Here is a 12,354-nt window from a genome sequence, read left to right on the forward strand (position 1 = left end):
GAAGTTTTAAAGTTTCATGATAAATAATTCCAGAATTTACTTTACCGACATGAATAACTGAGCTATTTCTAAGAGGTACACTAATGATTAGATATAAATTATACTGCACCCTACTTAAATGTAAGTACTTTACAGAAATAAATGCATTTAACCACACAAAATATTAGAGGATGATCCCACTCTATGAACTAGCAAAAGGCTAAGTGTTCCTCTTCTCCCAGGCACAAGGAGATAAAAGTATTCACTAGCTATTTCAGTCTGTCTCCCGTGCCTCAAGAGAAGACGGGCCATGAAAGGCACAGTGAAACAGACATAAGAAAACTGCTACGGCCTTACCTTTGGGCCCACTTGCAGCACTGGCCACCTGGGAAAACGTTCACCGAGAGTTGTAAGGGTCACGAGACTAAACGTTGGATCCGAAAGAATTAAAAAATGCAGATAACCCAATTAATCCACTAATATTTATTAGTGTACAAATAGCTTTAGAGGTAGTTTATTAATGAAGCATCTTTCAAATCATCCCATTCATCAAATATAAAATTCAAAAGCATCATCTTAAAAAAAGGGGAAAGAAAAAATACTTTTTAGAGTGTAAGCACAACATGTAGAAGTGGTTTTCAAAGAGCAGCACTTCCAGTGTTCTTCGGCTTCCTGCCATGACAGAATTACCCACGACGAGGACACAGCTCACTCAGACACACGGTCAACGTGAATAAATACATCACAGTGATGATCAGGTCGAGGCCATCTGCGTGATCACGTGCAAATAAGACGTCAGGAGCGACCTCAGCATTAAAACAAGGCTTCGCGGTCTGAAGACGCAAACCGCTCCTAAGGATCAGACAAGCGTACGCAGCATTCTAGCTGCAGGACATACCTGATCATGTTAAAGATTCATCTGTTTCGAGCAAAAATATATTTTTCGCTTCAATTATGTTTAACTTCCAAATGGCTCATATATTGATCCATCAAAACAAGAACTGGCTCTAAACCAAAACCAAAAAGAAAGAAAATCCAGAGTGTTCTATGGCGTTCTCTGAGTGTTAGCATGTGGCTTCCACACGGAAGTTGTCAAACTGGGCAAATTCAAAGGAGTGCGTCCCAATTGCGGCCCAGCCGTTCTTCGGGAAGTTCACAGAGACATTCTTCCAGAGAAGCTTGCCATTCAGCGTGCCGGAGGAGGAACCGCCCTGGAGTGGGGAGAAACACATCCCTTCAAGACACATGAGAGGACCGTCTGAGGTCTGTTTCTCAATGGACAGCCCCCTGCTCAGTGCAACAGATATAATTCTCACTTAAGACTCACCACGGCCAAACAACTCCACAAGTTTAAGCAAAAGTTTGAAATACAGGAAAATTTTTTCTCAGAGGAAATTCTTATCCATTTATACAGTTTCCAAGGTACAAGGAATACCTCAAATTTTCTTGTACTCCACTGAAACAAAATGTAAAGCCTACGGAAATGTTAACACTTTTCATAGCATTTTGATAAAATTTTAGACAAAAGCTCACTACAATAAAAAAAAAAAATTGTTATTTACAAGTAGCTGCATGTATATGTGTTGTGGCTGAGAGCCACCAGTTCTTGAGACAGGACTGCTACCGCCAGAATGTTTATTTAAGGTCTTCATTAAGGAGCCTCAGCCCAGCCGGGAGAGCAGTAATTAACCTTAGTTTTATTGTTTTATCCTCATGTGGAGAGTATCATTTCAAAGCCATATCAAGAGTCTGCTCTTAAATTAAAAAAACAGTAACCATCAGGAGTTCCCATTATGGCTCAGTGGAAATGAACCCAACTAGTATCCATGAGGACGAGGGTTCTCTCCCTGGCCTCGCTCAGTGGATTAAGGATCCAGCACTGCCATGAGCTGTGGTATAGGTCTCAGACTCAGCTCAGATCCCACATTGCTGTGGCTGTGATGTAGGCTGGCAGCTGCGGCTTCAATTAGACCCGGAGCCTGAGAATCTCCACATCGCACGTGTTCGGCCCTAAGAAGACAAAAATAAATAAATAAATAAAAACAACCATTAGCTAAACTGATGAGTGGGGCAGGGTGGGAGGGGGCAGATGGAAGAGAGAAATATCCACAGGAACAACTGACTGCTCACTGACAGAGACATATACAAATAAGGTCTTCCTCAGACAGATGCTATTCCCACTTAGCTAAGGCCTGGCACACAGCTCTTATGATTTATTATAGCATGCTTATCATTACTAGAGCATGCTTATCCTTACTAGAGCATGCTTATCATTACTAGAGCATGTCTGTCATGACTACAGCACGCCTGTCATGACTACAGCATGCTTATGAGCATACACTCACAGCGTACTCATTCCAGCTACTTTTCAAATTTGCGCACGTCGAAGGATGAAGAGCTAAAGATCCAAAGCACTAGGCCAGGAACCAAAATAAAATCTGCTCTTAAGTCACAGAATTATAATGGAATGGGCCGTCATTTAGTTCTTTTATTTCATGGATAGAGATATTACGACATAACAAGATTAAAAACCAAAGGCACCAATTAACCAGCAGATCTAAGACGTAAATTCAAGAGAGCCAGCAGTGAATAAAACAAAGAGACACCTGTCACTGAAAGAGCTTGGTTTTAGTGAAGGGAGTAGGACAAACACACAAACGATCAACAGAATATGTATGATGTCAGGAAGTAAGAAGAGCTTCAGAGAAAAATAAAGGAAGGGAAGGGGCAGGAAGTGAGACAGGTGCTATTTCACACACGGCAATCAGGAAAGGAAGGGAGTCAACCATGTAACCAAATGGTTTAGAATGTAAACACAACTTAAAGTGGAATATTGGATAATAACAGATAAACCAGTTAAAGAACAGAAAAAAGTTCAGAAATAAACCTCTACACATGTGATGATTTGTTGTATCAAAAATGTGGCCTTTAAATCATGGGCAAAAAGTCAGGCTATTTAATAAGTGATGACGGCTATCCATTTGTTTAAAAAAAATTATATTGGGCTCCTTTCCCTGTGATTCACAAATAAATTCCAGATGGATTAAAGACTTAAACATAGGATATATGTATAGATATCATAAGTGATTTACTTTGCTGTACACCTGCAACACAACATTGTAAGTCAACTATACTCCAATGAAAAATTTTTTTAAAAAGACTTAAACATTAAAAAAAAAATCTAAACTTTGTTTAGCTTTTGGGGAAAAAAAAGTTCTAAGCCTTGGGAAAGGGGAAGTCCTTAAACATGACATAAAAGCAATGGAAAAAAAGTGAAATATATGATAATACCAAAATTTAAAACTCCTATTCATGAAACATACCAGAAGCAAAACGGAAATACACATGAAAGAATGGAAGAAAATATTTATGACATATGTAACAGACAAAAGGTTATTACAGAATATGTAATACATTCACACAAATCCATCAGAAAAAGACAATACAAATAGGAAAATAAATGAGGAAAGAATGTGAATAACTTCAGAGAAGAAAAAAACACAAATAGCCAATAAATGTAAGATGTGAAACCTCCCTAGCTATTAAGGAAATAAAAATCATTATTAGTTTGGAAAAACTTAAAAACTAATAATATCAAATATTATAAATATAAAATTATATATTTTTATAATTAGATATTTATCAATTTAACAATTACAAATTATTGATTCAAATATTTATTAATTTTATATAATACCAAATATAAATATAGAATTTATATATAATCATTATGCATAATGTATATTGTATATAATTATTAATTATAATTAATCATATATAATTAAACATATATATCTATTATACATTATATGATTAAATATTTATTAATTTTTATGTAATATTGTATTGTAATATATAATATATTAATATTTATATATTAACTATATATTTAATAAACATATTAATATTTGTCAAATATTTATATAATTAAATATTATATAATATAAAATGAGTTTTTATAACTGCTATAAAAATTAATACCATTTGGCTAGCAGTAGGGCAGTATCTGTTAAAAGTTAAAATCCAATTCCAAGAACTAATACGTGTCCAAACAAACAACAACCAAATCCTTCTTAACCATCAAAAATAAATTTATGTGACTTTGCTTATACCTATCAGCTCCAATTAGAATCTTGATATAAGAAACCTTGAAAAAAAAAACAGTTTGATGATTGACTTTATCCATCAATTACTTCTGAATCCAGAAAAAAAAAAATTTAAAAACAGTGGGGGTGATAAAGGCTGGTGCTGATGGTTCTCATGTGGGCTTATCTAGAAAGGCACAAGAAAAGAACCTTTTACCTCCAGGCAGAGGTAAAAGGTTCAGATTCTTCTGAAGTTCTTTAGCTCTTGATTGCTGTGGATGATTCTTAGTACGTCTTTACAGAACTATTCACTGGAACCTATCCTATAGCAGCAAAAGCCTATCATCCCAGGGACAGGTGGTTTGCCAGTATCATAGCATACTATGCCTGGTTCCACTACTGATCACACTTTCCCACCTCTCATTTGATAAGAGAACATGCTAGAAAGGCACAAGAAAAGAACCTTTTACCTCCAGGCATTCTCAACAGCCATACCTACCTTAATAGTTAAAGTGAGTGTATACCATTTTTTTGCTTTAATGTCAGCATATCCTGAAGTATATATGATCCATCCAGCTGTAACACAAAAAGATTATCCTAACTGATATATTTTTAAAATCTAAATCACAGAATCACATAACTCAGTGGGGTTCTCAGGTGTATTTTTAGGTAGCAAAGTCAGCCTCAATCAAGACAAACATTTCCAGATCTACAAATAATTTAAAACAAAACATCCTTCATTCAGGCATGCATTCAACATGCAGAGAGATCCTACTTAGAGTCATATACTAAGTATATATGAGCTCACAAGAGACCCAGTGAAATAAATTTAACAAATCAACCATGGTACAACGAAGCATTAGCAGGTAGGGTGCAGGTATACATGTACATCTGATTGGATTGAACGTGGAGGGTGAGAATAGACAAAAACTACTGTAGTGTAACTGGTTACATGGTAACAGCAGCCACTGAGGATTAATTAGAGAGACAAAATAATGAGTTAGTTTTTGAATGTATTATATTTGAATGTCTGAGAGAAGCCCAGGATGAGATGTCCAAAGGGCAATTTAAACATGGAGCAGGGAATATTGAAGACACAGATTTAAAATCCTGGTTCCAATTCTGCCACTAACTCACTCTGAGACCTTGGGCAAAGCAATTACCCTCTCTGGCACTCTGTTTTAGACCAGAAAACGTGCGGTCCCTTCTAGGCCCGTCGTGCTATGTTTATGCAATTCCTATTCTAATGTCATTCTTACTTCCTCTTTATTCTTATTACTGGAGCCCTTTCCACCTTAGGAAGAGGCAAAGAGGAGGAAACTATAGAAGAGCAGATTGTTTATTAATAGAGGATGAACGTCAAGAGACGTTAAATCAAGAAGAGTCATCACTGGGATAAGGCCTAGTTTCAACAGAGCAATGTGTACCCAAACCAAAGTGAAGTGGACAGAATTCAACCTGAACAGATTCTAAGCACCTATTCTAGATAAAATACTATTGTGCATAAGACAAAGACTGTTAAGATGAAGGAGAAAAGTCAAGCTGTTTTCAAGTTATTACTAAATTAGGTAATAGAGTTTCTTTACTTTAAGCAAATCAATCCTTCCTTTTATATTTCCATAAGCACAGCAGCAACATTCTTATAGTCCTGCTTTTATTTTTTTATTTAATTTTTTTTTCTTTTTGTCTTTTAAGGGCTGCACTGTAGCATATGGAGGTTCCCAGGCTAGGGGTCCAGTCAGAGCTACAGCTGCCGGCCTAAGCCACAGCCACAGCAACTTGGGATCTGAGGAGCGTGTGTGACCTATGCCACAGCTTACGGCAACACTGGATCCCTAACCCACTGAGTGAGGCCAGGGATAGAGCCCGCATCCTCATGGATACTAGTCGGGTTCATTAACTACTGAGCCACGACGGGAACTCCAGTCCTGCTTTTATTCACAGTGTTTCCTAAGCATTCTCTCCTGACTACTACCGCTTCACCCCAATCTATGGTAATCCTACCATGACAGCCTAGCTCAACGCAACAGTATCCAAAAAGCTTTGCACAGTTTTCTGTTTCATTGAGCTGCCTCTCTCTGTGCCAATTAATAAGCTTTATAATTTTGAATCCTTTGGCATTTGCTTGCATGTGTTGAATCCCAATCAGGTGTCCAAGCATGTTGAGGCTCTTTCATCACTCCCATAAGTAACAGGCAGAGACAGCAACGTGTTACAGAGTGAGTCATGTGCTACGGAAGAAGCCACTTACCTAGATCACCTGTAACTTGGTAGGATCCATTTGCAAAAATCCAGAAGAAAACTCCTCTGGCACTTCTAATCAAAATACCACCTTTATTTACCCTTCCGGCAATGAACACACCACCCGTCTCAGAGGTCTCTATGTACACATCACACTTGATAGTCAGATTGGACCTGCAGAATAAAAGTGTTAGTGCTTTTAATTACAACGTCTCGAATTACGTAGCACAAACAGCTCAGTTCACAGATGGATGCTTTCACACTTTTTTTTTCATTTATAATGACTTTTATTTTTTCCGTTATAGCTGGTTTACAGTGTATTGAGGTATGAAGTCCACACTTATAGCAGGTGTGGGATTCAAGAATCTTAGCTGATGATGGTTTTAAGTTTTGCATGACTGAAGTCAAGTCATATCACTACCTCTTTTAATGAGTTACTACTGGAAAGTAATATTTACTGTTTTCAAGTTCTTTAAGACTATATTTCCTATAGTCTAATTTATAAATAGTCTAAGTTATAAATCTATAGTGTAAGTTATAAATAAAACAACTTCCCATCCTAAGAGTATAATATTATTAGAAGCTATTTTTTCTAGAAATACATAAAAGTTTCCACATTATTCTGAACTTTCAAAAAGGTTTATTAAATTTCTGTCAACAACAGAAGCAGTGGCAACTATTAGGAGCCTCCGGGGGAACAAAAGCTACTGTGGGGCTAGTTTTTACATGTGAACCTAGCAAGACTTAAAAACCCTAGAAGAAAGAGCTAAAATTATTTCTCTGCAAAGACAGAGTCAACGCTACATTGATTCTACGGGGGGTTTCGAGCTTGAGCAGCACTGAAATCACCCTGGAGGGCTTTGTTCAACTCAGTTTGCTGGTTCCACTCCCCCAACAGAGTCCAATTCAGCAGGTCTAGGGCTGGCCCCTTGAATCTGCATGTCTAATAAATTGCCAGGTGATGCTGCCGCTGCTGCTCAGGGACTCACACCTTGAGAACCATTTTCCCCTACAGAACATCTCTGTCTATACAGAAGCAGTAAAACCCTGGTTTGGGGATCATTGAAGGACCGGAATATAACAAAGGAGGGGAAAGATTCAGCCAACCAGGAATTACCAGCGCTTTCACGATGAGCTCTGCTCCAGGCTTCCTTTTACAAATGCAACTAGAGACCCACAGCAATCATATGGCCGCCCCAAGCCAACATAACCTCTAAAAATAATTCCCCTCCTACTCAAATGCTAACTGTAAATAGCAAAGAATTAGAAAGCCTGCATACAGCCAAGCAATAAAACAAGCAGTTCATCTAAAATAAAACTAAGTATGGCGAGCAGTATGTTTTGCAAATGAAAAGAAATTGGATCTAGAATGCCACGACTTCTACATTTCTCAGAGTTTCCTGTCAGTGAATTTTGCACAGTGAATTTCCTTTACTATGCAAAGGAAAAGAAGCACCTGCAATAGGTACACACCATCAAGAACATTCACACTGAATCTTTTAATCAAAGCTGGGCTACTTGACAGGAAAAGCGAATGCTAAGTAACTATGCCCAGTCTCTCCTGTGTCTCCAGGCAGAGGGAGCTTTTCTCTGCAGACAATCAGCAGCTTGAAACCACTATGATCGGCCTCGCTCCTTACATCTTCCGCCTCCTTGCTGGTTCATTAGAAGTTTAAAAGTGCTACAGATCCTGTCTGCACCGGAAACTCAGTCTTTTTGAGTTAGAGTGAGCGAAGGTTGAATTTTTTTCTCTATTTTTTTTTTATATCACATTTCAGAATAAATGATTCCTGCATCAGAACTCACAGGCAATTTTACAGATAATGAAAGAAATAGAACAAAAGTGCAGCTTAGTCTTCCACAGCCATGATCTCTTAGAAGTGCTGAGAGAACAAAAAGCAGCCAGTATTTCAAGCAAAGTTGATCAAAAGGATGCAGAGTTCAGGTATGGGCAGCAAAAGATAATTTTGTGAGTGTCTTCAGATCCCAAACGAGGTTCATGAACAAGATAAGTCTTAAGGAGCTTTGGTAAAGTCTACCCTTTATACTCACATTCCTGTGCGGATATTTAACCAAATCTAAACACAAGGGAGGAAGTTCTGCCATAAACACCGTTCTAAACGCTGATGGCACTATGCACTCGCAGAGCTGGTCTACTTGAATAGCACGATGGATAAACTACACTAACTTTCCCTTTCCTACTCTTAGGAAGAAAACAATGATTAAAACAAGGCTGTGAAGCGTAGTCCAAAGAGCATGGGCTACAGCACCAGACGCACTTGGCCTCTTGCCCTAGTTCTGGAATTTAAAAGTACAGGATCTTGTATCATTGCTGCAAGCTGTGGCATAGGTTGCAGATGCGGCTCAGATCCAGTGTTGCTGTGGCTGTGGTGTAGGCCTCAGCTGCAGCTCTGATTCGACCTCTGCCATATGCTGCAGGTGCAGCTATAAAAATAAACAGAAACCTCTTCACTCAAGTGTGACAGGACATAATATTAATACTTCTGAAATTATGAGCCTTTTGAGAAGTAAAGCATCTTTTAAAAAGTAAAAAATAGGGAGTTTCCAATGTGGCTCAGCGGGTTACAAACCTGACTAGTATCCCTGGTCTTGCTCAGCGGGTTAAGGATCCAGTGTTGCCGTGAGTGTGGTACAGGTCGGCAGCTGCAGTTCTGATTCTACCCCTAGCCTGGGAACTTCCATATGCCGCAGATGTGGCCCTAAAAAGCAAAATAATAATAATAATAATTAATAAATAAATAAGTAAAAGTATGCGATCTTGAACAAACCTGTGCTGGAGCCTCAGTTTCCCAGAGTCTATAGGTAGAGAAGATGCCACTTTGCCATAAGGCAGCTCTGGGTAGCTCACATCAGTGTTTCCCAGTTTTCATTCCCCCTTCTCTGCAATAAACATGCATCACATCCAGAGAACAGACATGAACATGGGACATGGTGTGCATCTCCAAGCAGATACGACTTCGAATCCAGGATAGGAGATAATGGGAAATATACACAATAAAGAGGATGAGACCATATTTTAAAGGGTCTTGGAAGTCAGATACAGAAGTATAGCTCTGACTTGGTAGCAGGACAGAGTTCATGCATATTCCTGAGCTGCAGAATAGCAGGGTGAAAATGGGGCTTAAGAAAGACAAAAACAGTCCTTTCCTGACATGAAGAACTGGTATCCCCCACTTCTTTTTCTTTCAGAATATGCTGCTCTTTCCTTCTCTCCCCACTTTCCCCCACACTCCTCTTCCCCACCTTCTTATCCACTGCAATACGAAAGATAAAGTACCGCTATTTAAATACTGTAAATCTTCAAAGTTATGAAGAGTTTTGGTTAATCTTTGGATGGTGGCCTATCTCATTCCTCTACTGTAATGAAAGAGTCCCTCAATTTTTCTAGAGTGCCAGCCAGAAAGAATAGATTTGGGGTTCAGAGAGAGCCCTCTGTGATATTCATGAGCATGGAGGCTAAGGGTTGTCACAGAAACCCTTAAAGCGTTTCTGTGGTGGCTGGCTTCCAGACTGGCGACCAAAATAACAGGGTCCATCCCTGAGAGAGTTAAACCCAGCCACCTGTCGCAGAGTAAGGCCATCCGAAACAAGTGAGGAAATCACCGACACAATCAGAATATCCAGATACAGTGTCTAGAACTGAGGTGATGGATAAACATTTCTGCTGAATAAAAAGACAAGCCACCAAAGTCATCCTAAGTTAGGCACTATTTCTTTACTCTGCCCTGGTAACCCTCCATGGTGCTGGATAACTGAAAGTTTCTCAGGACTTACATTGGTGCTAAGGACTACATTGGATTTATAACAGGAAGTAAGGCAATATGAAGGGACACAGACTTTCTGCAGCATTCCAAAGACAAACAATTTATGGCTCTTTCTGAATTATTTTCCCTTCTCTGTCCAATTTCCGAGCCACAGATATGCCTGTTGGAAGACCTGGCACTAATAGCTACTATCACTAAATCTGAAATGCTTGTGTTTTATATTTCACAATGGAATTATACTAGTTAAAAGAAAAAGTAGAAAAGAAACACCTAAAATAATAAATGGTGGAGAGGGTATGGAGAAAAGGGGACCCTCCTACACTGTTGGGAATGCAGATTAATATAGCCACTATGGAAAATACTATTGGAGGTTCCTAAGAAAACCACAAATAGATTTACCATATGATCCAGTAACCCCACTTCTGGGCATATATCTGGACAAAACTATATTCAAAAAGATACATACCACCCCTATGTTCACAGCAGCACTATTCACAGTAGCCAAGACATGGAAACAACCTAAATGTCCATCAACAGAGGAATGAACAAAGATGTGGTACATATATACAAAGGAATATTATTCAGCCATAAAAAAGAATGAAATGCCATTTATAGCAATATAGATGTAACTAGAGATTCTTATACTAGTGATTCAGGAAAAGAAGGGCAAATACCATATAATACCAAATAATATCACTTATATGTGGGCTCTAATACATGGCACAAATGAACCTATCTACAAAACAGAAACATATAAACATAGAGAACAGACTTATGGTTGCCAAAGGGGAGGGGGAGGGAGTAGGATTGACTGGGAGTTTGGGGTTGGTAGATGCAAACTATTACATTTAGAATGGATGAGCAACAAGGTCTTACTACATAGCACAGGGAACTATATCAAATCTCCTGCAATAGATCATGATGAAAAATATTTTAAAAAAGAATGTACATATATGTATGACTGAGTCACTTTTCTGTATAGCAGAAATTGGCACAACATTGTAAATTAGCTATACTTTAATAAAAATAAAATTTTAGAAAGGAAAAAAGAAAGAAAGAAAAAAAAAAAAAAAAAAAGAGTTCCTGTCATGGCTCAGTGGTTAATGAATCCGACTATGAACGATGAGGTTGAAGGTTTGATCCCTGGCCTCACTCAGTGGGTTGAGGATTCGGTGTTTCCGTGAGCTGTGGTGTAGGTCACAGACGAGGCTCAGGTCTGGCACTGCTGTGGCCGTGGTGTAGGCTGGCAGCTACAGCTCCAGTTGGACCCCTAGCCAGGGAACCTCCATATGCCAAGGGTGCAGCCTTTAAAAGACAAAATAAACAAAAAAACAAAACCCTAAAACAGTTATAAGTCAAAACACTGGAATTCCATAACTGACTTAAAGGGGAAGGTGAAGTTTTGGTTTCATCATTATATTTTGAGTGGATAATAAATACATCTGGTCTCTTTATCCAATGCCTAAAAAAAAAAAAAAAAAAAAAGAGTGGGATTCACTAGCCAACTAAAAGCCAATTTGCCATCTACGGCCACCTGGTTAAATACACTTTCTACAAAGGTTAAAACACTGTAATTCTAGTATAGATCCACCAGGTGGCAACACTGATCAACAAATCAAATCTCCAGCAAAAACAAAAAAAAAAAAAGAACACATAAATCACAAGGTCTGTTTATAAATAAATGTTAAATTACAGTTGGGTCTAAAAGTCCTCAATTTTTATATTAAAATTAATTTTACCATGCAAAGTTACTATTAAATTGAGCACATCTGAGGAAAAGGCACCAAGGCAACTGGCTGTTTGTCACCACTATGATATTCTATTTGGTTCTTGGACCGGGACAACTGTGGAGGAGACCTGGTTTCAGAATGAGTCCGACAACATGACAAGGTGATTTCAGCCAGATCTACACCGAGGACATTAATCTTACATACCATTTGTAATCTCCTATAACACTGATGGTGTTGAATGCATCAGCGGCCCAAGTGATGGGTCTTTGGTTGAGAACCTGGCGCAGGGTGAAGCGATGCTCTCCAGGGTCTTCGATGTTCATAAAATATTCAAACACACCAGTCTGATCAGCGAAATTTGGAGCTTCACTAAAATACGGGTAATCTGTTCAGAACACAATAAATTGTCTGTTTAGTACCAAATCCGATAGAATCTGTCCTATTTTCTGGTACATTTTAAATACTTCTGAAAAGTTATTTAAAACTTTACAAGTAAATGACACTAATAACCAGAGTTTAGGGTTTAGGTTCATA

At 38.4% G+C, this 12,354-nt stretch overlaps 1 protein-coding gene across 5 annotated transcripts in view; it reads right to left on the reverse strand.

The window, feature by feature from the left end:
* Positions 1 to 447: 447 nt before the first annotated feature.
* GALC (galactosylceramidase) overlaps positions 448 to 12,354 on the reverse strand; it is a 66,838-nt gene continuing 54,931 nt past the window's right edge. For 4 of the 5 annotated variants that reach the window (XM_021098103.2, NM_001243631.1, XM_013978350.3 and 1 more), the window contains 4 exon segments: positions 12,025 to 12,205; positions 6,316 to 6,479; positions 4,564 to 4,640; positions 448 to 1,190 (listed from right to left, as the gene is read on the reverse strand). In XM_021098103.2, coding sequence (XP_020953762.1) covers positions 1,044 to 1,190; positions 4,564 to 4,640; positions 6,316 to 6,479; positions 12,025 to 12,205 — 569 coding nt within the window. In that variant the 3' untranslated portion in view covers positions 448 to 1,043. 5 annotated transcript variants of the gene reach the window in all.

Source organism: Sus scrofa, chromosome 7 (genome assembly GCF_054392235.1).
Source record: "Sus scrofa isolate SSC_HxYL_T2T_F1_AM1 chromosome 7, Sscrofa_HxYL_maternal_Yorkshire_Landrace_v2.0, whole genome shotgun sequence".
Classification (NCBI taxonomy): Eukaryota; Metazoa; Chordata; class Mammalia; order Artiodactyla; family Suidae; genus Sus; species Sus scrofa.